Genomic DNA, 26,289 nt, shown 5'->3' with positions numbered 1-26,289 from the left:
CCTCCGTCGCAGCCGCCGCTACGGCGACGGCGACACCCTTCAACCCGGCGGCGGCGGCGGCGGCAGCGGCGGCGGCCGCCGCCGGGGTGAGCCCCTTTGGCGGCATGCCTCCCGCAGATGTCGACTTGGCTGTGGCGGCGGCGATTCTGGCAGATCGCCACATGTACGTCTGTGAGTCCGCGGCGCTGAAGCCGAATGGCGCGGCGGAGACGGAGGCGCAGCAGCCGCAGTCGGGAGCTACAGCTGCCGGCGAGGGCGCCACTGTGGGCGCGGCTGCTGAAGGTGTCAGCGGCGGCGGCGCTGTCGCGGCGGCAGCTGCGCGCCCGACACTGTGCGAGGGCGAGGTGGTTCGCCTCCGACAGGAGTGCGATACGCTACGGGAGCAAGTAAAGCTCAGGTTAGCGTTATTGTGTCACATCTACCATATGCGTTTTAGGTTTTTTAGGGTATGTCGGCGAGGTGAGGTGAGGTGGTAGGGCGAGTGCATCAAACCCGGTCATCACCACCGTACGCAACGTGGCTTCATTCCTTGCGGTGATCAATCATCGATCAATCCTTGATACGCCGGCCCCGCACGTGCGCTGCTACACACAGGCTGGCTCCAGGATCTCTGGACCCTTTGCCGCAGCAGCAGTTGCCGTATGCGGAGCTCGTGGCGCAGGTTTCGGAGCGCATCCTGGCGCTGGCGCTGCAGCTGCCGTCGCTGTCCGGTCCCACCAAGCAGACCTTCATTCAGTACAGCCGTACACTCATGCAGGAAGCGGCGGCCTGCAGCCAGGAGACAACCGTCATGGCGACAATGGCGACATCGGCGCCACCACAGGCGGCGGCGGCGGCGGCGACAGCCGTATTCCCCGCCGATGACGGAGTCACGCCCGCCGTCCCCGCCGCGGCGTCCTCCGCGTCCTCCGTGTCGTCAGGTCGCAGTCTGGCGGTTGCCCGTGTGGCGGCGGACTTGGTCCGCAGCGCCGCCGCCCCGGGGCTGCCGCTGCACCCGGAGGACCGCTGGGCCTTTATTAACCTGGCGGCGGAGCTGCTGAGGCCCTGATGATACGGCACAGTACGGCACGGTACTCCACCTGCAGGTGGGGCCGCGGAAGAGACTCCACAACGGGACCGCCGAGCCGTCCGACTTTACAAAGCGAGCCGTTCAACTCGCTCCACCTAACGCTGTGGTTAAGAATGGAGGTCGACATTCTTTACCTTTTGATTTACCAGAAGATGAGCTGGTAGCTGGTTATACTGTTGACACTTACCCAGTCGGGCCCCAGGCGTCGAGTTCGCTATATGTGTGTGTCGCCTGTTTTGGCAGATGCATATAGCTGCCAACGCTTCTATTGCATACGCGTGTGTGTTTGTGTATGTGTATGTACGTGCACATGTGTGTGTGTGTGTCCGCCCTTTTGGGGACCCGACCCGTGTCATGAGACGTGGTGGGCGGGAAGAATGGAGGGAGGAAGATAAAATGGGGGGAAAACGGAAAGTGAACCGGTCGTTCAGGGAGCTGGCGGGGTTGCAGCTATCCGTTTGCCCGTCGTCCTGCTCATAGGCCTACGTGACATGGCACCAGTGGTTGGCGGTTAGCCGTTGCCTGAACCGCACGGCTGCAAGTCGGTCCTACAGGATATGCGTGTTGTCCCTGCCGTGAATGGTGTGCTGTGAGGGTGTGGGTGGGTGGGTGGGTGTGATGCCCTGGGGCTGTGAGGTCTGTTTGCTCCATACTGCATTGCGGACTCGGGGGTGGTAAGTACATGTGTCTCACCTTTGGAGATTTTCAGAGCGCGCCACCACGTGCATCATGGCCTGTTGCTTCTGTATGTTATAGTGGCCAACTACTGCTGCTGCTGCTGAAGGTGTTACTGCTGTTATTACTTCCATATCTGTCGTGGAGGCGCGTCGGATCGCGCGGTCAGCTGACCGCAGGGCAGCACTGGCGGTGTGTCCTGTTGTTTGTGCATTTAAGCATTTGTGACGGCCGTCATACTTGGAACGGGATACGCATTTGAGCCACTGTAGGAGAGACGCAGATCATCGCTGAGATGGATGAGACCCTCCTTGCCTGCATCTCTTATGCACCTGTTGGGTTCGCGTCTAAAGGGGCAGCCAGGCGACTGCGGCTGACATGCTGGTCCGCATTTTGTTGCCTGGTTTATGGCTTTGCTGTCATGGCAAACCCCTTGCTTGGTAACAGCCCAAGTGGGCCCCGCAGCAGCCAGGCGGATGGCACGCCGGCAGTCCGGATGCGTTGGTGTGCCCGGGTGAGGGCGGGCTCTGATGATGAACGAATCTGACTGACTGACGACAGCGCGTACATGCATGCTGCAACACAGCCCCGCATCGCACAGCCCCGTCTGTATGGCGCGGGCCGCCTACCACGTAAAAACTACGAAGTGCAAACGTGCATGCAAGGGAGGCACGCTTGCCGGCACGCAAGCGCCTCCCTTGGCGCGAAGAAAAAATATTCTGGTTACGCCTCTGATTTTCTGTAAGCTGCACGACTTAAAATCTCTTCAATTTGGGGACACGGACGAGGAGTGAAGGCTCCGGGAGCTCCGGGCTGCGGCTCCACAACTACCTCACTTCCCCGGGGTCATCCGGATGGACTGGAGCAGTGGGAGCCTATCTGCGCACTAGTGCGGCGGTGGTGGCGAGAGATAGGGCAAGGAGAGGCCGCCAGGGTGCGTAGCGTGGCGATGATGGCGTCACTGCTGCGATAGGAGCACTGAGCGAAACGCACTGACTAAGGGTGTGTGTGAACGTCGTGAGCCTTCCTGGGCCTCTGTTGTGCTGCACTGGGGTTTCTTACTTCACGCTGCCCGTTGGAGTCGGTGTCCTGCAGGCATGGGAGCTATTGCTCGGTGGCATCGGCCAGGCGGAGTTACTTGATAGCTGAAACTCAACCAGCCACCTTGCAGGAGCCACCTTGCCCTGGAGCGCCTCTTGCACGCGTGTATGTACGTATGTGCATGTATGTATGGTCAGGACGGAGGTAATGGCGACCCAGGCTCACCTCCCGAATCGACTTTTACCCATGCACCTAGCAGGTGCTTGTAAAGTTACCAGCATGTATTGTTTTACACCATCTGGCCACCTCCTCTGCCAACAGTTTGGTTCACCGCACAGCCAAGGACAGCAGGCAATAACCTCCACAGAAGTCGCATACATCAAAATGCCCTTGTATTGTGCACGAAGCGCGCGTGTCCACCGTTCCTAATTTTGGCAGCGTTATAACTGTCACCTATGGACAGTGACGAAGCGACGAAAGCCATACTTTACAGCTTCCCCAATCGGGTCCAAGCTTCCCCCAAACAGCTTACACCGTTTGTTCAGATTTCTCCGAGCTATTACTACTACGACGGCGGATGCAGAAACTCCATAGACCAGCAAAGGCGCAGCACAGGAATCGTGCAGGGAGACCCACTAGCATGGAGACTTGGGAGCCGCGCAACTCCCTTTCGGAGGTTTCGCATAAAACCTAAAACCATAATGCATGCTATCATGCATCCCTTTCGTCTATGACGCATGTTGTCAGTTATTGTGAAAGCCGCGTGTGACTTGCTAACGAGCATCCACCAGAATGAAATCATGGAACAGTTCTATCTCACAGACAGTTGAACCTCATCCGCCATCAAAGCATCCGCCGATACCTTCCGTCGGAAAGTTTGTCCTATTCCCCACCAGAGCTCTCCTGGATAGCTTATGAATACATCAGTTCTGCAGAGTCAGAACTCCGAAGCCCGTTTTGTGACCGACCGGGGGCTTCCCGCGTGCGAAATATGCGATGCAACACGGGACGCATAACAACAGCCTACGCAGCACGGCAGCGAGCGCTGTACCTCGTTCCTGCCCCCCTCATGCGGACATTGTTCCCTTGATACTGATCATCTTTAGCCTCTAAGGTTCCTTGCTAAAACCGCACGCCCAACCCCCCTGCGTCACCAGCACGGTGCTTACGAGTTGCTTGTGCCCATTTTGCCAGCCTGTCGCAAGGTGTGCTGCGCGATTGCCTCATAGCAGCCATGGATCTCCTCCAGTTTTCGCTCCGCTTCTTGCATCACCAGGCCGAGCTCCTTGCGCAGCGCGTGGTGCTCATGCAGCAGAACACCTATCCGGGCATCCTGTTTTTCGGGAGGCTCGTAAGCATCTGGAAGCTTGCTGATGATGGTGTTGATGTCCTTGAAGCGCTGGGCAATCCCCTTGGAGAGCTCGAGTGCTTTCACCTGTAGCTCTGCGTGGGATACGGCCGACGGCTCCTCCGCGACAATTTGCCCGCTATCACCTTCCAAAGGTGCTGGTGGAGCGATGTGAATAAGTTGCTCTATGACAATTGCAAATTGGTCGTTCACGTCTCGCAATTGTCGCTGCAGCTCAGTTAGCAGGTCGCTCGACATGTTGAACAAAACAAAAGTTACATGTGTCAATACTGCTCATGGCTGTGGAGGCGGCAAAGTAAGTTGCCCACGGACGACGCGATGGCGCCGTACTAATAGTTGGCGCGAACGGACTTTCATGCGCACGTGCATTTCAGCCTGCGCTTGCCCAGTCATCCTTGATCCCCTAGTTTTTGCGATTCTGCGTATATATGGCAGGACTATCATGGAGCTCATGTATGCAAGTCGCCACGGAGGCCATCCGTGAGTGGCTACTTTATGAAGGCAACGCTGCAGAATACCTTCCCCTGCAGCAGCTCTTCTCTCTCTGCCATTCTGGGCTCATGGCACATAGCAAATGTCACCTGATGGTGGGTGCAGTCGAGAAGCATGACTAAATTGTAGCGGTTTTCCTTCTGCCGTGCAACTGCGGTAGCCAGCAGCGGCCAGGAGCAAAAGTGCTCATGTTAACGGTGTTAAAGTATCATCTACATGTCACGCATCAGACCCTTTGGAGCTGGCCTCCACACCTAAACCCAACCCTACACCTGCGCGTTGTGTGTGCACATCTATCGGGGCGAAAACTGTCTTGTTCAATACATTCAAGCCTTAGTTCAAAAACAGCATGGCTTACTATGTTTGGCTTGATGCGTATCCAACACCCTAAGCCCCCCTGCTGCTCACAACTTAATGTGCAACTACAGCAACCCACATCCAGAACACAGTCCTGCAAAGGAAGCGTTCCTGCCACACGCCCACTCCAAAAGTCTTGTTAAAGTCCAACCACCCAATCTTCCATGTCTTTTCCATGCCTCGCTACTCCATCGTCCTCAACTTCTACACCGGCTTTTCATTCACGGGCACCCTCCACGTCTGGACGCAGGCTCCAACGGCCCCCAACGGCCCCCTGCAACCTAGGGCTCCGGAACCACCAAATCCTCATGCTGCACGCATCCCCAGGCCCACACTCGGTAACGCACTGGTACGGCTCCTTGACGGCTGCCTCACCGCTGCCGCTGCACTACCCGACCCTGCCGTACGGCGGGCCGCCGCCGGCAACGTCATTGCAGCGTTCAGCCGCTCCGCTCTGCGGGAGGCCCACCTCCGCGGCAGCTGCCACAGCAGCGCAATGCTCCACACCCCCGCCGACACCACCACCATACCAAGGCCAGGGCGCTCTGCAGACCCATACGACCTCCGCCCGGAGGAAATCGAAATGGGATGCGGCCAGAACGGGAGCTCCTTCCGACCAGGGGCTCTAGACACGACCTTTCTGGATGCCGCTTTTGCACTGCTGGCGGCAGTTGCCCCCCGGCATCCATCCCTGGCTTCGGAGCTGCGGTTAATGGAGGTGGCGTGGGGAGCAGCAGCGGGGCTGCCTGAGCCTGTAGAGGCGGAGGTGACTGCACGGGCGCCGCCGGGCGAAGCGCCGCCGCCACAGCGGGTCTATGCACCTAAGGGGCCGGCGGCAACGGCAGTGACGGCGACGGAGTCCACGGCACCGAGTGCCGCAGCGGACGTCGTATCTGGGACGGAGTCCGGAACGGCTTCGGCAGTTGCGGATGCGGAGGGGCTGGTGGAATTCTTCCTGAGCTCGGATTTTCAGTGCCGTCTGGCAGCGGGGCAGCTCTTGTACGGAATGCCGTACGATGACCCGGGCAGATCCTCTGGGGCGGTCACCTTTGGCTTTGGCTGCGGCGACAACAGTAACGGCCGCGACTCTTCCACGAGGTTCCACTCAGGCGATGACAAGGGTGTTGAGATCCCCGGTTCGAATCCGGGCCCAGGCGTGATCGCAACTGCAGGCTTAGCAGCTATGGGGGAGCCGCAGCGGCAGTGGCCGCAACATGTATACGGTCAAGGGCAGCAGCACCAGCACCAGCACCCGCAGGAAGCGCAGGCCGCTGTAGGGCCGCAGCGGCGCTCGTGTGATGGGGCGGGGGAGGACGCCACGCTGCTGCTGCTGGTTGAGGAGCTGTGTGAAGTCCCTGCACTAGCGGAGCTGTGTGCCTCAGCGGCTCTGGCCGACATGTGGCCTGACCTGGTGGTACGTGTGGCGGAGGGGGGTGCGGAGGCGGCGGTGCGCTGGCTGACGCGACTGGGCGGGCAGGGGCACCTAGAGGCCGAACAGCTCAACCGCGGCAGCCACGAAGGCGTCTTCCCGACGGCGGCGCTTCCGTCGGACTACAGTCACGTGCGTGGTTGGGGTGGTGGCGTGGGGATCGGCGGCGGCGGCGGCGGTGTCGACGATGTTTGGTTCCCTGGGAAAGGGGGAGTGGGAGCGGTCGTAAATAGACCTGGTGGAGAGGAGGCGGTGGAGGAGGTTGGGGCGGTGGTACAGCGCGCCATGTCACAGCGGTGCTGTCGGCTGATAGCAGCTGCACTGGCGTTGCAGCCGGAGGGGTTGCTGCTAGGGAAGGGAGCTAGGGCAGGGGATGGGGTCCCCCTGCCGCCGCAGCTGCTGTGTGTCCTGGCCCTGAGGAGTGGCGAGGTACGACAGGCGCTGCTGGCGGGACTGGCGGCGGCCGCGGCGGCGGGGGGGGGGCCAGTGGCGCCAGGCGCTCCTCGTCCATTACCCCATTATGATGATGATGATGATGATCAGCAGCAGCAGCAGCAGCAGCAGCGGCGCCGTGCAGGGCCGGGCGGCCGGGCGGCGGTTGGGTTGGTTGGGCCGCAGCAGCGGCATGTTGGAGGGTTGTCGGAATGGTTTCGTGTGGTGGGTTGGGACCTAGGGGAGGTGATGCAGCGGTTCCTTTTGTCGTCGCAGAGGGCTCATACCCCGCCCCGCGAATCTTCCCTTCCCGCGCGGACTGCATTGTGAAGGGGCTGTCGCGGTGTGTGCTGCGACCTGGGACCGTTTGCTTCGGGGTTTGGGTTTCAAAACGGGAAGAAAGGGATGGTGAAAATCTGAAATGTTTTTTACCGTACACGTACGGCGGTTCCGACCGTCAACTCTTTTATCGTGCGCGTCAAGTCCCCAGCTTACGGCCTCGTCGCCATGATATGCCCTCCAAAGTCAACGGGGACACTGAGCCCTTTGCGCTTTTGCAAAAGAGTGTATTTTTAGGGGGGTTCATTACTTCAGGAACTTCTTCAACTGGGTACAGGAGGTTGAGAGAAAATCGGTCCATGTCGAAGCGGTAGAGGTAAGATGTTAGATGCAATAATTGAGTCAGAGGTTAACACAGATTTTGGCGTAGAAATTAGGGCAATTATTAGTAGAGGTGTCTCCTCTGAATGTGGACGTAATCTCCACCGTAAGTATAGATTATATATTCCATGTTCTTAGCCCCGCTCTCTTGCCATTAAATGTTTCCATATTTTGTCTGCTCGTCATTAACTCTATCGGCATCAACCATTACTTTTCACCATTCTGTGCGAGCAAAAACCAATACATCGTCTAATTGTTTTTCATAAGACCTTTCCCATGGCATTGAGGTTTATTATAAAAATCATCTAATTTTTTGAGATAGCTGCAATTAGTCTGGGCTTTATAGGTTATAGAAAAGCAGGTAAGGCTACGTTGTGTTACAGAAGTGGACGGTTGACATTGAGCAAGGCAGAGAGCGAGAGCTTGCGCGCACCTCCACCTGAAAGCGCCTGGAAGGTTCATTCACTCAATCGCTCAGCTCTCTCGCTCCGGTCCCTGACGCGGGGGCAACAGCGGGGTGTCGCTCCGAAACCGTTCGTAATACCTTTCAACCAATAACAACAATGGCCACACAGCGCGGGAGCCACATTTTCCCCAGTCCACTGTTGCTGACGGTGATGATCACGATGATGCACCCGCCCTGCCAGTACCCGTCCGCCCCGTACTACCGCTTTCACTCCCTGTGCGGTGCAAGGATTGCTGCTGCAAGCTGCTCGCGGAGACGTTGGCGGCGGGGTTCGTGGGGAGGGTTATACCTGCCACGAGGCAAGCCGCTCCTCCATCGTCATAAAACCCAAAACCCTAGTATGGTTACTTGTCTAGTTGACTAGTTGGCTAATAGCGGAAATTACTAACCGGTTCACGATAGAGAATAAAAAGAAAAAGCGAGGACAAGACCGAAAAAACAAACGTTTTCAAACAAAAGTTTCCACACCACCTATGAAACCAAAGAAAGATTGCTTCCAAGGGTGCGTAGATGACAATATGGACATCAACTGCGACGAAGAGGACACGGTAGGACAGGTCTTAGCGCCAAGCCACAAATGCACTCTGCTGACAAACAGATTGACATGCTGGAGAGCTGGAGATGAGGAACAAATTAGAGAGACCAATTCACAAACATGCCCAACTCTACCCCTGCAGGGCTTCTCGTAGCAGTCACAAGGCCCACAAGGCCCGCAACAAACCTGTCCCTCCCCTCCGGTCATAGCGCTCCCTAAACTCCGTTTTCTTTCCAAAATCAACTTAGTGGCCATCACGTCTCAATGCACCAAGATAACAAAATCACCTGCTAAGGAACGCACACGCGCACATGAAAATGCACAAATACAGGAGGGCGCCTGCACACGCACATGCGTGCAAATGCAGATAAGCGATGCGAGAACCTGCGCACATGTCCCCAGGCAAAGGCGCTAGCTACACGTCTGCTCAGGCTTTTCAGCCGATGTTTATGCTGCGCCGGAATACAGCACAAGTGTGTGTCTGTGTGTTGGATTAGATCAGAACACGATCATGCGTCACGTCCGTCGCGCCGACGGCAGCGGCGACCCATAGAACGGCGGCGGCGGCGGCGGGCCCATGATAGGAAAGCGCTGATCAGAGTACGGCGGGGACAGCACAGCCGGCGGGGGGTATTGCGGCCGGTCATTGCGATACTGCCCAGGGCTACCGTACGGCATGCCGTACATCCCAGAACCTGAGCCGCCAGGACTCCTCAACCAACCCCAAAACCCGCCACCCCCGCCGCCGTACCCCCCGGCGCCGCCGTACTGCAGCCGTTGCTGCTGCTGCTGCCCAAACCCAAGCGGATGCCCAAGCTGCGCCGCACCGCCGCTGACCGCCTGGTAACCGCCGTACGCCCCATACGCTCCACCATACGACGGCGCGGGTGGTACGTAGTAGTACGACGGCGGCTGGACAGTGGCGCCGTAGCCACCGGCGTGATGCAGCCCGGCGGCGAAATGCGTATCCAACGCCGCCGCGTCGGCTGTAGCGCAGCACGGCAGCGACGCGAGAACGCAATGCAAGTCGTACCAGGTGACGGCGGCGCTGTCCCGGTCGAGTACGAAGCAGATAAACAAGGCGTCTGAGATGTTGACTAGTACAGAACACACAAAGGACAGTATGAGCTCGGCAGTGGCGGCCGCCAGGGCGCCGAGGGTGACGGCGGCGGTGGCGCTGAGCGGCGCCTGGTGGGTGAAAGGCGCCCAGAACTGACGGACCAACCAGTAGGCGGTGTAGCCCCAGGTGCCGGCGAAGGCGGCGGCGCCGCAGTGCAGCACCATGGGCATGTACCACCTTCACACACGTTGTATGCGGAGGGCGAGTGGGGCGTGAGCGGAAGGGAGGGAGGGATGCGCACAACAACAACAACAACATCAAAAAGGTTGCCAAAACAGGATAGTAAGGACACAGACGCTCACTTGCCGCCCTGTTCATGTTCTGAGCAGGGTTTGGGCCGGAAGCGCTCGACCGTGCTTCGATCCGCGTTTTTGCGCCATGTCCCATGTTCCCTAAGGAATCTATTTCAACAAGCATCTCCCCCCTCTCTCTCTCTCTCTCTCCCTAACCGCCCAAACCGCTTACGCCACCGTCCCGCATTCCCCTTCCCTCCCCCCTCTTCCTCTCTGCACCCTCTACCGCTCCTTTGCACGTCGGAAAGCTGACTCTGCGTTTATTGCATACGATTCACCTTCCCCTCCTCTCCTCTCCTCTCCCCCTCATCTTCCCCGCCCGGCCGCTTCAACTGACAGCCTACCTACCTACATACATACACTACACACAGCCCTCCCCTTCATCCTCCCCCTCCCCACCTCCCTTCCGGTTTGAGCTCTAAGCCCTCCTCCCCAACTTTCCATTCTTCCCTTCTTCACGTCCTCACGCCCGGCATCTAAAATCTCCCCTCTACGGGTAACCCGCCAAGGAATAACCCACCCACCCCTCTCACCACATGTTGTACGCGTCCATGGAGTTCCGCCGCAGTAGCGCTACAGCCTCCTGGGAGGCCCTCCAAAACCCTAGTCCACTCAAGCTCATCTGCACGGTGGCGAACTTGGTCAGCTGCTCCAACAAAGTGACCAGGCAGCAGCAGCAACAACTCAACACTGCCCCCGGACACGCAAACAGGCCGGTGACCCAGGCGCCCGCGCCGGACGGGTGGTTGCGGCGGGAGTGGGACACAATGCTGGGGGTGGGTTGGGGGAGGGGGCGGGGTGGGGGTGCGTAGGGGAGAGAAAGGGTAAAAGTGGGAAGGGGGTGCAGTCACTCACTCAGGAGTTTTTGCAAGAGGCGGCAAAGGGGTTCCAGTCTGCGGACGGTCCCCGCCCGAACCACCAGCTGCCATGGAGCACTCGAAGCCGAATGATGCAACAGCCCCACGAGTCACTCCAGGGAGCGTGTGTGCGTGTGCGTGTGTGTGTGTGGGGGGGTGAGCGGAGACAGGCAAAAGCCGAGCATGGAATATAAGTGGAAGCGGAGGTTGTGCATAAACGACCGGGGAAGAAGCGGAAGAGCCCAAACAAGAAACCCAACGCACCCAACGCAAGACCCGCCCGAGACCTCGCCAGGTGCGGAATGTCACCGAGCAGGTCGTCTCCTCATCTGCCCTCCATCGGCTACCCCGACCCGCCTGCGTCGTGCACCTCTTTGACCGCCGTAAACGAAACTACTGACACCCAGCCCAGCCCGATACGCCCCCATGGCCGAAGCCGCAGCATGGTAAGTAGTTCATGGGAGGTACGAGTCCAGGTACCGCACCAACGCCGCCTAAACTTCCCGACCCACACTCTCGGGGCCGCCCTTACCGATGGAGCAACACACCGCCCTCAGCTCTGCCGGCCCTACCCATTCCATCCCCTAGCCTGTCGCTGCCCTGCTCCTCACCCCTTCATCCTCCTCACGCACTTCGCCGCTCACCCTAACGCGTCAACGTAGTGTCTGGGCTCTCACGTGCTCCCATCTCCTCGGCACCCTTCCCTCGTAACACCCTTCTTCCCCGCCCCCACACCTCCCCCGCCCCCTAATGCCTTCTTTCACTTCAGGCGCATCAGTCCTTCCTTGGCACATCACCTTCACTCGCTCGTGGTTCGCCTTTCACCCTCCCCCTTCCTCACCCGTTGACTACCGCCCTCACGTACGTAGTCGCCCCCAGCACCCCGCTGGCGGCACACAGCGACCCGAAGGACGGACCCAGCGCATGGCCCAAGGAGGCCGCCAGAGCCCGGCCCGACGAGTAGCCACCTCCCCCGCCGCCTCCGCCACTGCCGCCGAGCCCTCCGCCGTCGAGCAAGTAATGCTGCCCTCCTCCTCCACCCGCCAAATGACCCCCGGGGGAGAAGTACCACTGCGCCACGACGCCGCTAACCACATACACCTTCAGCTCAAACAGCAACAGCACCGTCCAGGCCAGGGAGACCGAGGCCGCGAGAAGGTAGGCGGGTAGCGCCGCCGAGGGCGCCAGAGCGCAACAAGTAACACGCTGTCCCGCGGGCGACACGCAGCCGGGTTGGATGCCGCGCAGGGGATTAGGGACCACATCTCCGGCGGCGCCCATTACTGCCGCTGCCGCCACCAGCAGCGAAGTAGCGCCCGCGAGCGCCAACTTGAGCGCCGCGACGAGGCCCAGCAGAGCGGGGTTGTCGCGCAGGGCTACTGCAGCGAGGCCTAGGAGACGTGAGACCAGGCCCAGGGCTTCCCTTCCACTGTATAGGAATACGGCCAGCAATGCGGCGGCCAGCAGCAGGAGGGCGGCCAGCAGGCTATTGCCTGTGTGGGGTGTTGGGGGGTGGGGTGGGGTGTATGTAAGGAGGGAGAGAGGGCGACGGAGGGAGGGCCCATCCGGTGGTGTGCCTGCTGCTGGCCCCGGGGCTAATCCCCGCGAGTTTACGACATAGAATGAAGAATGAAGGGGGTGAAGGGCGGTTCCGCTAAAGGATTTATTTTCTTAGGGGCGGGTGCTGCTGACGTCACCGGGATATCACCGGGATACCATTCGAGCCAAACCGTTGTCCAACAGTGCTGTCGGGTTGACGTCCAACCGCCATCCCTCGGAGAACCCTAAAACCCATACTCCGGCAAGCCGCGTGGGATGGGATTACGAGGCCTGCTTGCAGGTTAGCAGCGCAATGCGGATGCACCCCGGATGCACCCACACCGAGGTGGCGGGAAGGGGGCGGGGGGAAAGACGAACCACGAGCGAGTGAAGCTGCTGCCAGGGAAAGAGAAGCAGAACTGACCAGTAGGCGGGAAGGGGGGGAGGGAAGCGGAGCGGAAAGGGGAGGAGAGAAGCGGGAGTGTGAGGTCCAGAGGCGCCTCACACACCCAGATGCAAACCACCTCCAGATTGCACATGTACACTCCATGCCTCTCGCTTCCCCTCCTTTTCCCTCCTCCAAAGGTTTCCCCGTTAGGGCCCTAACCTCCCTCCTGACCCACACGCAGCTGGTCGGCCTTGAATGACTGTAACAACGGACGGGTTCCGTCCTCTCCTCTCCACGCCTCCCCTCTTCCGGTCGTAATAAGACCCACACCTCGAGAGACTCACCCCAACCTGCCCGACCCGACCCAACCCAACCCGACCCCACCTTACCCGGCCTGGGCGAGAACTCTTTCCTTTGTCCCCTCGCCCTAAAGTTAAGTTTCTTCTATCCTCCCCCGTCCTGTCCCGTACCACCATCCCCGACAGTCGCGTGCCTCTCCCCGCAAGCAGCAAGCAATCCCCCTCACGATCACAAAACCTCCCCGCTCTCCCCCTGTCGCATCATCACATATGATTCCCCCGTCCCTCCCCTTCGCAGGTCCCCCACCCTCCTTCCCTCCCATCCCTCCCTTCGCCCCCTCCTTCCCTCCGCTCCACAGCCCACCTCACCTGCCTTGCTGGCCAACACCGCGGACGCCAGGGGGGCGCTCACTTGCAGTCCACAAGCCAGCAGCACCAGGGCCCAGGGGCTGTGCCGCAGGGCCAACACAAACAGAAACGCCAGCACCACCGCGGCACCCAGACTGATCAGCAGCAGCAACCCGCCGTAGTCCAACAACGTCCGGGACACAGGCCCATCGTCGGAAGAGCCGCCATCGCCGCGGTCGCTGTCGCCGTCGCTGCTGCTATTATGCTTCGGGGCTTTCTTCCCTAAGCCTGACGAAGCCAAAACGTGTGCATCGAGGCCCGCTTCAGCTAGATCAAGTCCTGCGCCGGAATCTGGATATGGCTCTAGGATGTGATCGGTGAGGGACACCACCGATGTGGGTTCCCTGACTATGTCCTTTGCGGAACTGCGGGTTGAGAGGGGTTGGTTGAGGTAGTTATCCGGTTGTCCGTTTTGTTGTTGTAGCTCTTGGTGGTTGGGGAAGGTCTCGGACTCCAGAGGGTGTCCTTTTCGTAGGGGGCCCTTATTTTCCCCCTCATAGAGCTCATCATTCGCCGTTAGTGCGCTGGCGGTGCTGCTGGTAGTCGTGGTCGTGATGATGGGGTCACTTGATTCCGTAGACCGGGATAGCAGCGCGGAGGCGCTGGGGGCGACGGAGGAGGATATCGCGATGGCTCGTCGACGACGTGCCGCTGGTGCGATGGCCTCCTGGACTGCTGCTGTAGCTCGCGTGATGAGGGAGGCGGTGCGGGAGGAGGGGGCCTTGGCGAGGGTTATGGGGCAGTGGTCGGGATCGTCCAGGTAGTCCGGGGAGGAGAAGATGGCTATGAGTTCGGGCCTAGAGGGAGAAAGCGAGGGGGGGAGTGAGGAAGGGGCAGATAATAGAGGTTGGCGCGTTGGGAGCTGGGTGGAAATGCGGGGCAGGAAGAGCGGAGAGAGGTGTGGGTATCCTCGGTGGTGGGTGGTGTGTATTGCGTGGGGCGCAGGTGCGGGGATGGACAGGTAGGGAGGAATCGAATGGCCCGGCATAAGGTGAGCGGGTGGGCAAGGTAAGGTGGTCGCTGAAGGTTGTGAAATGGATAAACTGAAACAGTTGGTATAGATGCTGTGTGGCCATCATCTCATGCAACAAGAGGAAAGCGGATGCATCGGGACTTAAGGGCGACCTCATGGACTTGCGCACGGCAGAGTATACCGCTCCACAGGTCAGAGTGCATGGCGTTGATGCGCTATGTGAAGGTTTGACTGATCATCGTGGGGCAAGGTCACTGACAAGGGTTCCAAACCGTTGACAAAGGCCTGAAACGACAGCTACCATGACGGGTAGGACTAAACATGCGTCCCTAATCTTGCATGTTTCAGGTGCTGCGCGGTTAGGTTAGAAACTGAGCTAGCACCGCAACTGGCAGTTTGCATTGGGCCACGTGGAAGTTAGCAGCTAACGCACTGGCCAACCCCCCACACAAAACAGCGCTGCAGCTTATTTAAAAGATCATAGCTGACACCTCAAAACTTGAGATTGCGGTCCTAGCAGAGCATTCCCAGTTCCGGCAAACAAAGCCACGAAAATTAGAAATCTTTGCAGAACGGGTAAACAGATAATACAACTACCAATAGAAAGAACGTCTGCGAGATGCTTTCGAAACAATATGTGGAGGCAGGGTGGTAGCCAGCCCTCGGAGGCAAGACCTTCCTTTTACCTCAAAATGGACACAAATGATTGCAGTGTCAGATCGCTGGATGCAATGTCAGTAGCTTGTCATACCTCAAAACGAGGTTGATCAGCGGCCAGCCAAGCGTTAAAAGCAACAAGAGGTAGTACGTTAGGGCCCAAGCCTTATCTCGGCGGGGTCGCTGCGTATAGTTGAAGTGGTAGGCAGAAAGCAGCGGTTCGGTGTCATTGGCCATGGCAGGCATGGCAGCCAAATGCCAAGCCGCTCTCCTTGGCGTCACACGCCGCCGTCCTCCTAAAGCCCTCCGTCCCAAGAATCTAAAACAATTAATCTCTACAAAAGCACGCAGCTTAGCAAGTATTGATATTGCAGTCCAGGTACCTGGGCAAATTTTCACTTGGAACGTGCACGTGCCGACTCAGCGGACGAAGTACTTCCGAAAGCAGATGTTGTCTATAATACTGGACACCCAGGCAGTACACCTCCTCATAGAATATCATACACAAATCTTGTTAACTCGTCCTAATTTCTGGAAAGTATCCAAAGCAGGGAAGCGGGAGGATGTTATCTTTTAAGACGGCCTCCGAACAAATGCTGCTACCTGCTTTTCTTCCCGTTCCATGCTAGCTATACAGCGTAAAACCTAAGGACGAGGAGCTCGGCTACTCCGTGGGCAAAGAGTGACACCTTCAACCACCTCCTGCAGCGATGCACGGCTTGCACTGTACATAAATGATTTTACAACGACCCTTCGCTTAATTACACCAAGGCAAACCCTGAAGGACCTCCCGGAGCCGCATGGGTCCCGCCAAAGTGCCGCATACAAGCGATGTGGTTGAGCCAAGCCCCATCCCATCCCACACTTCAACCTCGTAACAAGGTCGGTCGCCCTGCTCCTGCGTGGTCTCCAAACTTCGCTCGACCCCGTTCAGCCGTCTGCAATACTCAGTCCGCTGCCGCCGGCTCGCCCTCAGCTTTACGCTTCGTGCCTCTCCCCTCTTCCACCTCCCCAGCTCCGGAGCTCCCCCCTTCCGTTGCTGCCGCTGACGCGCCCTCGCCCTTCACCGTCTCCTCCGCCACCGCAAGCTTCCCAGCATCGGCCTCCATCAAATCATCTTCCGCCATCGAACCACTTCCCGCTCCATTGGATTGCGCAGTACCATCCCCTGCTGCCACTTCCTGCGCCGCTTTTGAGGGTGGGATCTCAGACTGCACAGCTCGTTGCTGCTGCTGCCGCTGCTGCTGCTGCTGCGGCGGCGGCTGGTTCGCCAAGTCCGCCCGTTTCCTCTTGGGCAGGACGACGTCTAGCGTGCTGACCCAGTCCCGGCGCGCGTAGTACTCCACCAGGATCTGGAACACGTGGTTGACCGTTAGTACTGCACGACTGGCCAGCTGCACGTAGCGGTTGATGGGCAGCCTCGCGGTGGGGATACCCGCTGCTTGTGCCTGCTCCTCGCACAGGCCCTTGTACCTGGACGGGTTGAAAGGAAGTGTGTGCGTGTGAACTGCGTGTGTGTGAGGGTGTGTGAGGGGTTAGGTGTCCGGGTTGAGGCGAGGTGAGATGAGGCGGGTCAAGGTCGGGTCAGGCCAAACCCCAGGGTCAGGTCAGATCTGCAAAAACCCAAGGAACACACGAACAAGGGGAAGGACAGCGGGGGGGAAGCTGGGGCTCGGGTTGGGGCTCGGCGGGAGGCCCCGTGTTCACCGTCCTCCCCTTTCCCTCAACAGGGGTTACTGTACCTGTAACCCCTCCTTGCCCACCTCCAATCCAATCCCCCCTCGAGGCCCTCGTGACCCCCTTCCCCCCTTGTACGGTACGCAATCCCCCACCCCCTAACCCTTTACCTGTTGTGGTCCACCAATCCACCAATTATGTAGATCTTGCTCTCGTCCAGCTCGTCTAGCTCGTCCTCCGCATCCGCTGTCAAGTAAACCAGTCGGGCCTTATCCTCGGGGCTGCTGAAGAGTTCCCCGTAGTGCTGCTCCGTACGGGTTATAAACCACTTATCCATACCTGAGGGGTTACCGGGTATAGGCGGTAAGTAAAGAAGCGCCAGGACTGGTAGATCCCCACATCCTGTCGCCGCCCTAATGCTCAGGTCACGGGCTACATGCCAACCACGCTCGCCACCAAACTCATCATTACCCACACACCCCTACAGCACCCATGCTGAAATACATCGCCTTTTAAACCATATTCCCCCATCGGCCCACGATCCTCTTCCCCCGCATACATACAGACGCACATGTCCCCGAACCCCCCATTCTCCCGCTCTCCCACCGCTCTCCCCGGACCCCCACCCCTTTACCCGGGTTAAGTTTGTTGGCCAGTGCCGCCACTCCCCCCTTGAAGCTGGTCAGCACCATATGCGCGGGTCTATCCACCTGCTTGTTGGCGGCGTAGGAGAAGCTGAGCTGCTGAACCAGGTGCCGCAGGTCGTTCTCGTTCATGCGCTTCTCCCAGTCCAGGTCGATCACGATGCGGGGTCCGGTCTCCAGAGACTGAGAGAGAGAGAGAGAGCGCACGTGTGTTGTGCATGTGTGCGTGTATGCGTAGGGGGCCGGGGAGAGGGAGCAAAGGCCGGGCCGGGGAGGGTAACGGAAAAGACGGAGAATGAGCACCAAATGTTACCCGGACAACAGCGCGAAACCCTCAGAGCGACACGTGGCAATGAAGTACGGCGGGACCCTGCATTGAGCTCCCTGTTCCTCAACCCCCAGCCCCCCATGGCCCTTACCTCTCAAAAAACGACCCATGGGCCCCCACACCACGACTCACTCGCCCACCTGTTTCAACCGCTCCTTGAGTTGCTTCTCAGCGTCCTTATGCGCCCCTAGACGAGCCTAAAGATGCAACAGTAGCAACAACACCAGCAGCGGCAGCGGCAGGGGGGAAAGTGTTGCCACTCGCGGTGGTTGGGCCATATCCATTTAAGGGGAGGGTTCTTCTCTCTTAGCCTCCCCCCGAACCCCTAGCCGGACTAGGATATTCGGGTCGGTCGGGTCGGTCGCGCGTTTTTTGGGGGGTTTGGGAGGAGCACTTGCATACCGACAGCTTTTCATTGCCAGCAAATCAGCTAGTTCTCCAGGCCAGCAGCAAACTTTATTCCAGCTTTAGGACAGCAGTGCTTTACTACTTCTCCGCCGCCTCTACACCTACTTTTCTACACCTACTTTACGGCTTGGCATTACTGCTTTCTCTGCTTTTTTAGTCCTGGCGTTTTTAGGTAGGTAGTTTTTCCTAGGTCCTGGGTTTTTAGGTAGGTAGTTTTTCCGACATCAGCTTCACTACGTCATCCCGAGGTCGCCGTCTTCACGGACGCCTTTCGGTCAGTTCTACGTCTGGTACACTCTTGCCCTGGCAGCAGCTTCACTCGTTTGTTGTTCGTCTTTCCCCCCGAACCCTTCCGCACCCCCCAACCCCACCTGTTTTTCCTTCCTGACCGCCTCCTTCTGCTCCTCACTCATCCCCGCCCACTCAGCCGCCTTCCGCTCGTTGGCCTCCGCTCTCCGCTGGGCCCGGACGGCCTTCTCGCGCTGCCGGGACTCGGCCCGCTTCGCCAACATCCTGCGGGCGGTGAGCGGCCCCCGAAATCGCATCGCATTGACGGAACGAGAGGCCATGATCATCCGCCTCTCCTCCATGACGGGAATCACCGCCTTCCCCCCAGCCCCATCATCTCCCACGGCGGCGGCGGCGGTGTAGATAGGTAGGGGCCCTACTCTCACACAAACACCCCGAGAGGCTATCTCATCACTACAACACGGCCCCCGTCCGTACCCATCGTACGGGTTTCTCCTCCAACCCATGCCCCTTCATCTCATCCGCGACCCAGCTCACCTCTCTAGCCGGGCCTTCTTCTTCATCTGACTCTTAGTCATGACGGCTGCTTCCCCGCCCCCTTCGCCGTCGCCCTGGCCAGATCACGGACACGGACAGACAGACAGACAGACACCTAGTCACATTGCCAATATCACACACGTCGCCCCATTAGCGGCATCACAGCAGCAGCGGCAGCGGCGAGTGTGGATTGGGTTATGGATGGATGCGTGTGTCTTGGCCGGCAGAAGAGGACCCTGAGGCGCTGAGGTGATGAAGCTAACGACAGGATTGGCTGTGTCATACTTCCCACTATTTATGTGTGGTTACCCTCCTCCACATCATGACATGTGGTGAAGCAGCTGTCAGGAAAACGACGGAGACATCGACAGGGAGATGCAGTCTCGTAACCGGCGAGATTTGGGCCCTCCGGCACGGTGACTGCCACCTAAAAAAAACTACATATGGCATGCTGTAAAATAAACCTGGAGGTTACACAGGCACTTAGGGAGTACTTAGGGCATGTCTGCTAAGCCCTGGTATTTCCCGACTGGTTTGGCTCCACACTTAGCAAATTACAAGCTACGTAACTACTCCTTGTCAAGTAGATTAATGTAAAAACGCAGCGCAACTGTAACAGCTCGGAGTCCCAACCGTACGTTATGTCGGGCCTTGTCGAGTGAACCCTCGACACACCTGCGCTGCTCCGCTGCCTGGGTCCTCACTAGCATCGCCGCCGTCTCCCTCCCCACCGTAGAGCTCCGCTTGCAGTTTCGCCAACTCGGCCTCCTCGTCGGCAGCCGGAGCGCCGCCTTCCGCCTGGCCTTGGCCCCCTATTGGTGAATCCTCTTGCACATCCGCCATCGGAAGCTTGCAAAAATATTGTGGTCCCTCAGAAAGAGAAGTGAGGCTTCGGTAATGGCTTAAACATGGCAACTCGCGTTTAGGTTCTTCAACAAATTACCTGCCAAGCGTTATAATGCGTATGAAGCTTGGCTTTAAGTAAATTAACACTGTCAACGAATACATCAGTTTTTCGAATAAACGAGTGACAATCATGTCTTCCGCCGGGACAGCGCTCCGGATCCGCCGTACGCGTTGCAAATGTTGAACTAAGAAATTACTAGCTATTCTCTCCTCGTGCTTTGGAGCGCCGGCTTAGCAGATGGGTTGGGGTTGCCAATGCACGATCCCCGTTGCAGGGTGGTTTCCGGGCCAAGGTAGGCACCGTACACAACCTACTCTTGCTCTGGCACCTTACTGACCGGCACAGGAATGTCCCTGACAATACAACCCCGCGCTTTGTCTGTAAGGTTGGTTTTAAGAAAGCTTTTGGTCGTGTTCCGCGTCGCCTGCTTTGGCTGAGACTAAAGGAACGCGGTATACTTTACATGGCGCCATGCTGAGGGCTCTGGAGGCCAGCTACAGAAGGGTGTTAGTGTGCGCGTGAAAGCAACTGTAGGCTGGGGGAACCTTTCGACTCTGCTAAAGGGGCCAAACTTGGGGCTGCCACCTCAGCCCCAAGTCGTTCGGTTTCTTCATCGAGGGCTTTGAGGAATACGTAGAGGCCGAAGGTCGTATAGCGCCAATAGCTATGTGTGCCGATGGGTGGCCCATTGCTGATGGGTACGTGTTCCCCTAAAGCTATATGTACATGAACTGAATCTGCTTGCTCACAATTACCGGCGCTTGATGTGCCTTCTTAAGGCCCTCATGGAGTGGTACAGCGCAGCATTTGGCATGACCGTTCATATCCGTAAGTGTGAGGTTGTCGACTTTCACCCCAATCGAACTCTGCGTGCGTTAACTGGGAGCCTTGTGAAGGTCGGTATGCAGCGAGCAGTGGGAAACACTGTGCACTTTGAAGTGATGCCGCGGGTGGGCAGGGCTAGGTATTTAGGGCTTCATTACGGGCTGGATGCCCCGTTCGAATCCTGCACTGATTTAGTGCGGGGCAGCGAACCACACATGCGCTGATAGCCAAGTTGCATAGGAGGGAACTGCTTCTGCCTAAGATAGCGCTCATCTGTTTTGAAATGCAGGTTAGATCCATTTTGTCGTATGGAGTCCAGGTGTGGGGATCGCAGTTTATTCTCCAGGTCGTTGATCGACCACCTGACGCGCATGGGCGGTCCTGCTACTTCGAAAGGTCTTTCCGAAAGGTCTCTAGAGAATTGCATGGCCGAGCTGCAACGCACGTTTCTGAAGCATCTCTCTGGGTCAGGGAGGGTACCGTGTACTGGTCAGGTAGCTTGGTCAATGGCCCCTCCACCTTCACTGGGCCTCGCTTATTTACCGTTTTTTGAACAGGGTTACTCTTGCGAAGGGGACTGTGTTTCACAACGTTTTGCGTGAGGAGATACGTCTTGCAATGCGTTCTGATTGTACTGCCACCAACTGCCATGAACCTAAGGGGTCTCAGGTGCTCAGGACACTTCCCGGAGCTGCACCTGGACCTGGATTTAAGGTCAATTTCATGTCGTCGAACCCGATCAATTTTAGATATGTCATGGAAGCGTTGAAGGAGCGATTTTATGATGACTGGCAGAACCCCCGTCTTATTATCACACCCTCCGGGAATTCGTGTGCATGGAACCCCTACACCAGCCTACACTTTCCTGAGGCATCTTATGTTGACCGCTTTCGCCGCGCTGGCCCCAAGTGGACAGGGTCTGAGTTGCTCAACCATGATCGCCATCACTTCATTACTTCGATGCTGCTGCGGCGACTTTCGCCCATCGTTTCCGCGTGCCGTATGCATCCATGCTACGCACATACCGCTGCTAAAAAAACGCTCTGATGTGAAAATGAGCTTTTAAGGAACTGTGCCTAACTCGCAGGTGACTGGCCCCACATTTCTCAGTCTTAGTCCCTCAACAACTACAAACTACCAACCCCCTACAATCCTGCAACCAAGGCCAACGCAAGCACTTCGCAAGCATCTTTTGAAGCTTCATGATGGGCAGGTGCATACTATGCAGCCGCGATTTTGGAAGCAAGTTGCTATGGGCATCTGGTTGCCGCTCGTTGTGCGTTGAACAAGTCACTGCGGCGCACTGCAGCACGTCGACCTTGCCACAAATTTGTTGCCATCTGATGGTGAGTCTGTGAACCGACCTTTTGGCGGCCTTTTGCCGTTGCGCTGCTGCTTTGGAGCTCACGCACGGCGAGGATAACAAGCACCAATCTGCCACAGATCAAGCATCTCATAGCTGTTGCATCATCGCTGCTACATGCATCATGGCACCAAAGTAAAAAAAACAAGAGCGCCGATTTGACTTGTGACTGATGAATTGGTCGGATGACCGCGACATACCTGTTCGGGCCGAGGCCGAACCTCGCGCGCTCACGGCTGACTACCGACTAGAAACACGCCTTCGCACAGCTTTTCGTTTCAAAAACGTAACAACTCACCCTGGACGAAAGATGAGCCTGGTACCAAAGGGTAACAATCGCACAGCGGGCTAAGTTAATCGACCCACAGTGCCCCTGCAACTCCTACGGATACCCAGCTGCAGCTTCGCCCAACACATAAAAGAAAAATAAAAAATTTTGATCGCATGAGGGGTCCATGAACTGGCAATCGAGTTCTGCTTGGGAGGGCTTGCCTCGCACTCGAGGATGATGCAAGGAAGTGCCTCGTGGTAATAACAAGGACCATGCAAGCCAGGTAAAAGTATCCCATAGATACCCTATCCAGCTAATACCGCCTAATACGCACCCCGTCAATGTGGTGGCAACGATGCGTATGTAGCATACATCGATCATCATCAGAGGTTCAGCATATCCCGCACGAGGGTTTTGTCTGGCAGACAGCCACCTTCCAGAGGCACTGCTGCCCTTACGGTAAGGCCGTATCATCAAGATCTAAAACAAAGTAAACACTGTCAGATGCAGATGTGAGCGGATTGTGGCTTGTGCGGCATGCGACTGGTGACCTGCTGGAATACGTCTAGCAGCACCACACCGACACGCAGCGGCAGCGGCAACACGACACACATGGAGCGAACAGGTGAAAAAACAGAACGAATATGCGACAGGCACAGGTAGACATGATTTGCCCAACACCAGTCTGTCATAGTAGGAAATACCAAGATGCACTCAGTACGCGAGAGACGTGCGGCACGAGGGTGATCATCGAGAAGGACGATGCAGCTGTTAGGTGCGGTTTCTTTCACGTCACACTGATGGTGCTCTGACAGTGACGCTCAATATTTTTGTGAAGAGAAGAGGCGGTGCAATACGTGTTCAACCATGGGTTGCGGGTTATCCACGCGGTTGCCTACCCCGCCCCGGAATTTGGATTCATCCCTTCAATATATGCATCAGCTACATACATACATACATACATACTTGGCGCCGTGACCGTGGCAGCAGTCAAGCTCTGTCCCTGCCCGCGCGCTGGTCCATTCGTTGGGTGTTGCACCTGCCCTCTCGCACACCACGTCCACAATGCATTTGTTCAAGGCACACCAACCTTCTGCTTTAACCACTACTTGCTTTTCCCATGTCTCACTTGCAATCGTGCCAAGTGGCCCTGCTGCTACCTATATGTGAACACCGCATCCAACGACACCACAAACTGCCAACACCCTAGGGATATGTACAACGGCACCGCTCATACCAGGGCAAGGAGGCGGAGAGCCAGCCAGACGCGATTTGTCAGGTCGCGTTCTGCACCTGCCGCTCAGGGAGGGTTTCGTCAGGTGGCGGGTGGCGTCTGCCTGTCACCAAAGCGCACATTCCGAAAACCATTCTGCAAGGCTAGGCTTGCGAACCCGACAATCTGTGCGCCTCTCCCCCTTTTCCTTTGACCTCTGTATGATGCATGCCTGCATGCTCCACTTGGCACGCCATGCATTCATTCCCCCACAGGAGGTGCCCGTGGAAATACATCCCCCCCCAGAGGTTTCTGTGGGCGGCCTTAGAGCTTCCGCACAACGAAAGCCCTTCCCTGCGCTTTATTTTAATTGCCTTGCCGACCACCTGCCGCCTACCGAGCTGAACTTCACCATTACCTGCCAGGCTGTCAGAGCCGGGGTCGGGGTGGTGCACGTGAATGCCAACGTAATGGCCACATATGCCCTCTAATAACAAGGTCCAAGCCTATTGCTACCAAACATACGCCAAGTCAAAGTGTTATTTTGCTGCTGCCGCTGCTATTGTTGCCCTTGCTGCTGCTGTATTGCTCCGTGACAAACGGCAAGCGTTGGTGGCTGCACTGCTTATTACTCAAAATCCACACGGAGCTTCACAGCACGAAAGCTCCTTGTACGCCGGCTTCCCATGAACACCATGTTCTGTACCATCAGGACATCCATCGTCGTTATCGGCTTTTGAGGTGCTTCATCAAACTTGCCGTACTTGGTACGAGAGGCAATAGTGGGCCACATGTACTGGTTTGGTACCCGTTGTTGACACGGTTTGGGGACGGGTGGCGGCGGCGGCGGCTTCGGCCGTGGCGGTGGTGGCGGCGGTGGCTTGTTTGGTGGCACCGGCGGCTTCACTCGCTGCCGCTGCCTTGGTTGTGGTGGCTTTATCCTCGGTCGTGACTGCCGGTAGTTGTGTTGATGGTACTGCCAAGTTTCACGAGACTGCTTCTTCCTTCTTGGGGTCCCGAAATTCTGCGCCGCTGAAGCTGCGGGTGAGATGAGGTCGGCACGGGGACCAGGGCTTTGGCTGCGGGGCCCAGGGCGACTGTAACAAGGGCTGTAAGGACGGCTGCTCGGGCTGCCAGGACGGCTACAGCCTCGTCTGGGGCTGCCAGGACGGCTACAGCCTCGTCTGGGGCTGCCAGGACGGCTACGGCCGCGGTTGGGGCTGCCAGGACGGCTACGGCCGCGGTTGGGGCTGCCAGGACGGCTACAGCCTCGGCTGGGGCTGCCAGGACGGCTACGACCGCGGTTGGGGCTGCCAGGACGGCTACGGCCGCGGTTGGGGCTGCCAGGACGGCTACAGCCTCGTCTGGGGCTTCCAGGACGGCTACAGCCTCGTCTGGGGCTGTCAGGACGGCTACGGCCGCGGCTGGGGCTGCCAGGACGGCTACAGCCTCGTCTGGGGCTGCCAGGACGGCTACAGCCTCGTCTGGGGCTGCCAGGACGGCTACAGCCTCGTCTGGGGCTGCCAGGACGGCTACAGCCTCGGCTGGGGCTGCCAGGACGGCTACAGCCTCGGCTGAGGCTGCCAGGACGGCTACAGCCTCGGCTGAGGCTGCCAGGACGGCTACAGCCTCGGCTGGGGCTGCCAGGACGGCTACAGTCTCGGCTGGGGCTGCCAGGACGGCTACGGCCGCGGTTGGGGCTGCCAGGACGGCTACAGCCTCGGCTGGGGCCTGGTCTCGGGGTACCCGGGGCGCTGCGACCTCCTCTCAGACTGCCAGGGCGGCTGCGCTCGTCGAAGAGCTCGTTGTGGTGGGCAGAAGCCCATGGGGCGCTTGCAGCGTCATGCCGGAGCCCGACCCCAATATTGGGGTCATCGAACGCTGCATTAGTGTGCTGAAGCCGCAATTGGGAGTCTGAACCATGCTCCGAAACCTCATCCTGGGCCGAGATTTGGGACAGGGGAACACTTCAGAGTGAGCCCGCAGCAATGGCAAGAGACAGATCGCAAAATCATGTTATGTCCATTCCTCGGCCATGTTTATAAATAAGGAAAGCATCACCTGGATAGCTGTCTATTACCAACACCACCATCGCGACCTTAAAGTGCTAGTTATTTAGGTAAAGCGCCACACAGGCCACCTCGTTATGGACAGCAGCAGCTGCGCAGCAGCAACCTGCCTGGCTCTGATATACGCGACGCGACCAAAAGGATATGCCTTTGCGTATGCAGCTACGCACCTGTTCGGCCATGCCGTAGTGACTGTCCTTCCAGTCCAAATCTTCAACCCCCGGAAGTTGAGAAGCACCTGGTGCCGATGGTGCATCAGCCTGTTTAGGACCGACCCTGTCGAAACGGGCGTGTGGCGAGGGTTGCACGTGAGGTGCATGCCTGTGTGTGTATGTGTGTGTATGTGCGTGTATGTGTGTATGTGTGTGCCATTTGTGTGAAGCTTCAGTGTGATGCCTGGCGCGCGGGAGGTCACGCATGTGAGCATGGGCTGACAACACGGCTAAGGCAAGATACAAGACCAGTCCCTTTGTGGACTAGGCGAAGACGGCTACGGACGGTGGTGATCCGCTCACTGGGCCTGCCCTCCCTCCCTTCACCATCTCCTTGTTGCAGCCGCGATTCCCCCTCAAGCCAACGCCAGCAAGTTTGGTTGCCATGCAGCACATACGTGCAACAAAGAATTGCCAAGTAAAGCGGAGATTTGAAGCTGGGCTGGTGAGACACAGTGCTGGCCAGGTGCGCATCATGGGTGGGAGAGCTCGCGGTCTTAAGCCCGAACAAGGGGGCTGAACGGATC

The 26,289-nt window shown here is 58.0% G+C and overlaps 5 protein-coding genes across 5 annotated transcripts in view; 3 read left to right on the top strand and 2 right to left on the bottom strand.

Moving 5' to 3' along the window:
- VOLCADRAFT_86409 (uncharacterized protein) overlaps positions 1-1,048 on the top strand; it is a gene marked incomplete at both ends in the record, with an annotated part of 8,128 nt that extends 7,080 nt beyond the window's left edge. The window contains 2 exons of the mRNA XM_002946240.1: positions 118-397; positions 595-1,048. Of these exons, the coding sequence (XP_002946286.1) occupies positions 118-397; positions 595-1,048 (734 nt within the window). The remainder of the gene's footprint in view (positions 1-117; positions 398-594) is intronic.
- Positions 1,049-3,068: 2,020 nt separating this feature from the next.
- Positions 3,069-4,408, bottom strand: VOLCADRAFT_102882 (uncharacterized protein). The gene has a single exon (XM_002945884.1). The coding sequence runs from the start codon at positions 4,389-4,391 to the stop codon at positions 3,951-3,953; it is 441 nt and encodes a 146-aa protein (XP_002945930.1). The 5' UTR covers positions 4,392-4,408; the 3' UTR covers positions 3,069-3,950.
- A 770-nt stretch (positions 4,409-5,178) lies between these two features.
- Positions 5,179-7,194, top strand: VOLCADRAFT_86407 (uncharacterized protein; the record flags this gene model as incomplete). The annotated part of the gene is made up of 1 exon (XM_002946239.1): positions 5,179-7,194. One exon carries the CDS (start codon positions 5,179-5,181, stop codon positions 7,192-7,194), a length of 2,016 nt encoding a protein of 671 aa, XP_002946285.1.
- Positions 7,195-13,778: 6,584 nt separating this feature from the next.
- VOLCADRAFT_120245 (uncharacterized protein) lies at positions 13,779-19,876 on the bottom strand (the record flags this gene model as incomplete). The annotated part of the gene is made up of 9 exons (XM_002945883.1): positions 19,578-19,876; positions 18,903-18,976; positions 18,488-18,629; positions 17,849-17,905; positions 17,371-17,563; positions 16,907-17,075; positions 16,379-16,532; positions 15,154-15,242; positions 13,779-14,226 (listed from the first exon to the last, which is right to left on the bottom strand). Coding segments are annotated over exons 1-9 (1,494 nt in total), but the record flags the coding sequence as incomplete, so codon positions are not given.
- Positions 19,877-24,591: 4,715 nt separating this feature from the next.
- VOLCADRAFT_55051 (uncharacterized protein) lies at positions 24,592-25,059 on the top strand (the record flags this gene model as incomplete). Its single annotated transcript, XM_002946238.1, has 1 exon — positions 24,592-25,059. A coding segment is annotated over one exon (468 nt), but the record flags the coding sequence as incomplete, so codon positions are not given.
- Between the last annotated feature and the right edge of the window lie 1,230 nt (positions 25,060-26,289).

Source organism: Volvox carteri (assembly GCF_000143455.1).
Source record: "Volvox carteri f. nagariensis unplaced genomic scaffold VOLCAscaffold_1, whole genome shotgun sequence".
Taxonomy (NCBI): Eukaryota; Viridiplantae; Chlorophyta; class Chlorophyceae; order Chlamydomonadales; family Volvocaceae; genus Volvox; species Volvox carteri.
Note: the sequence above shows the minus strand (reverse complement) of the source record. Positions and strands in the feature narration are given on the sequence as shown.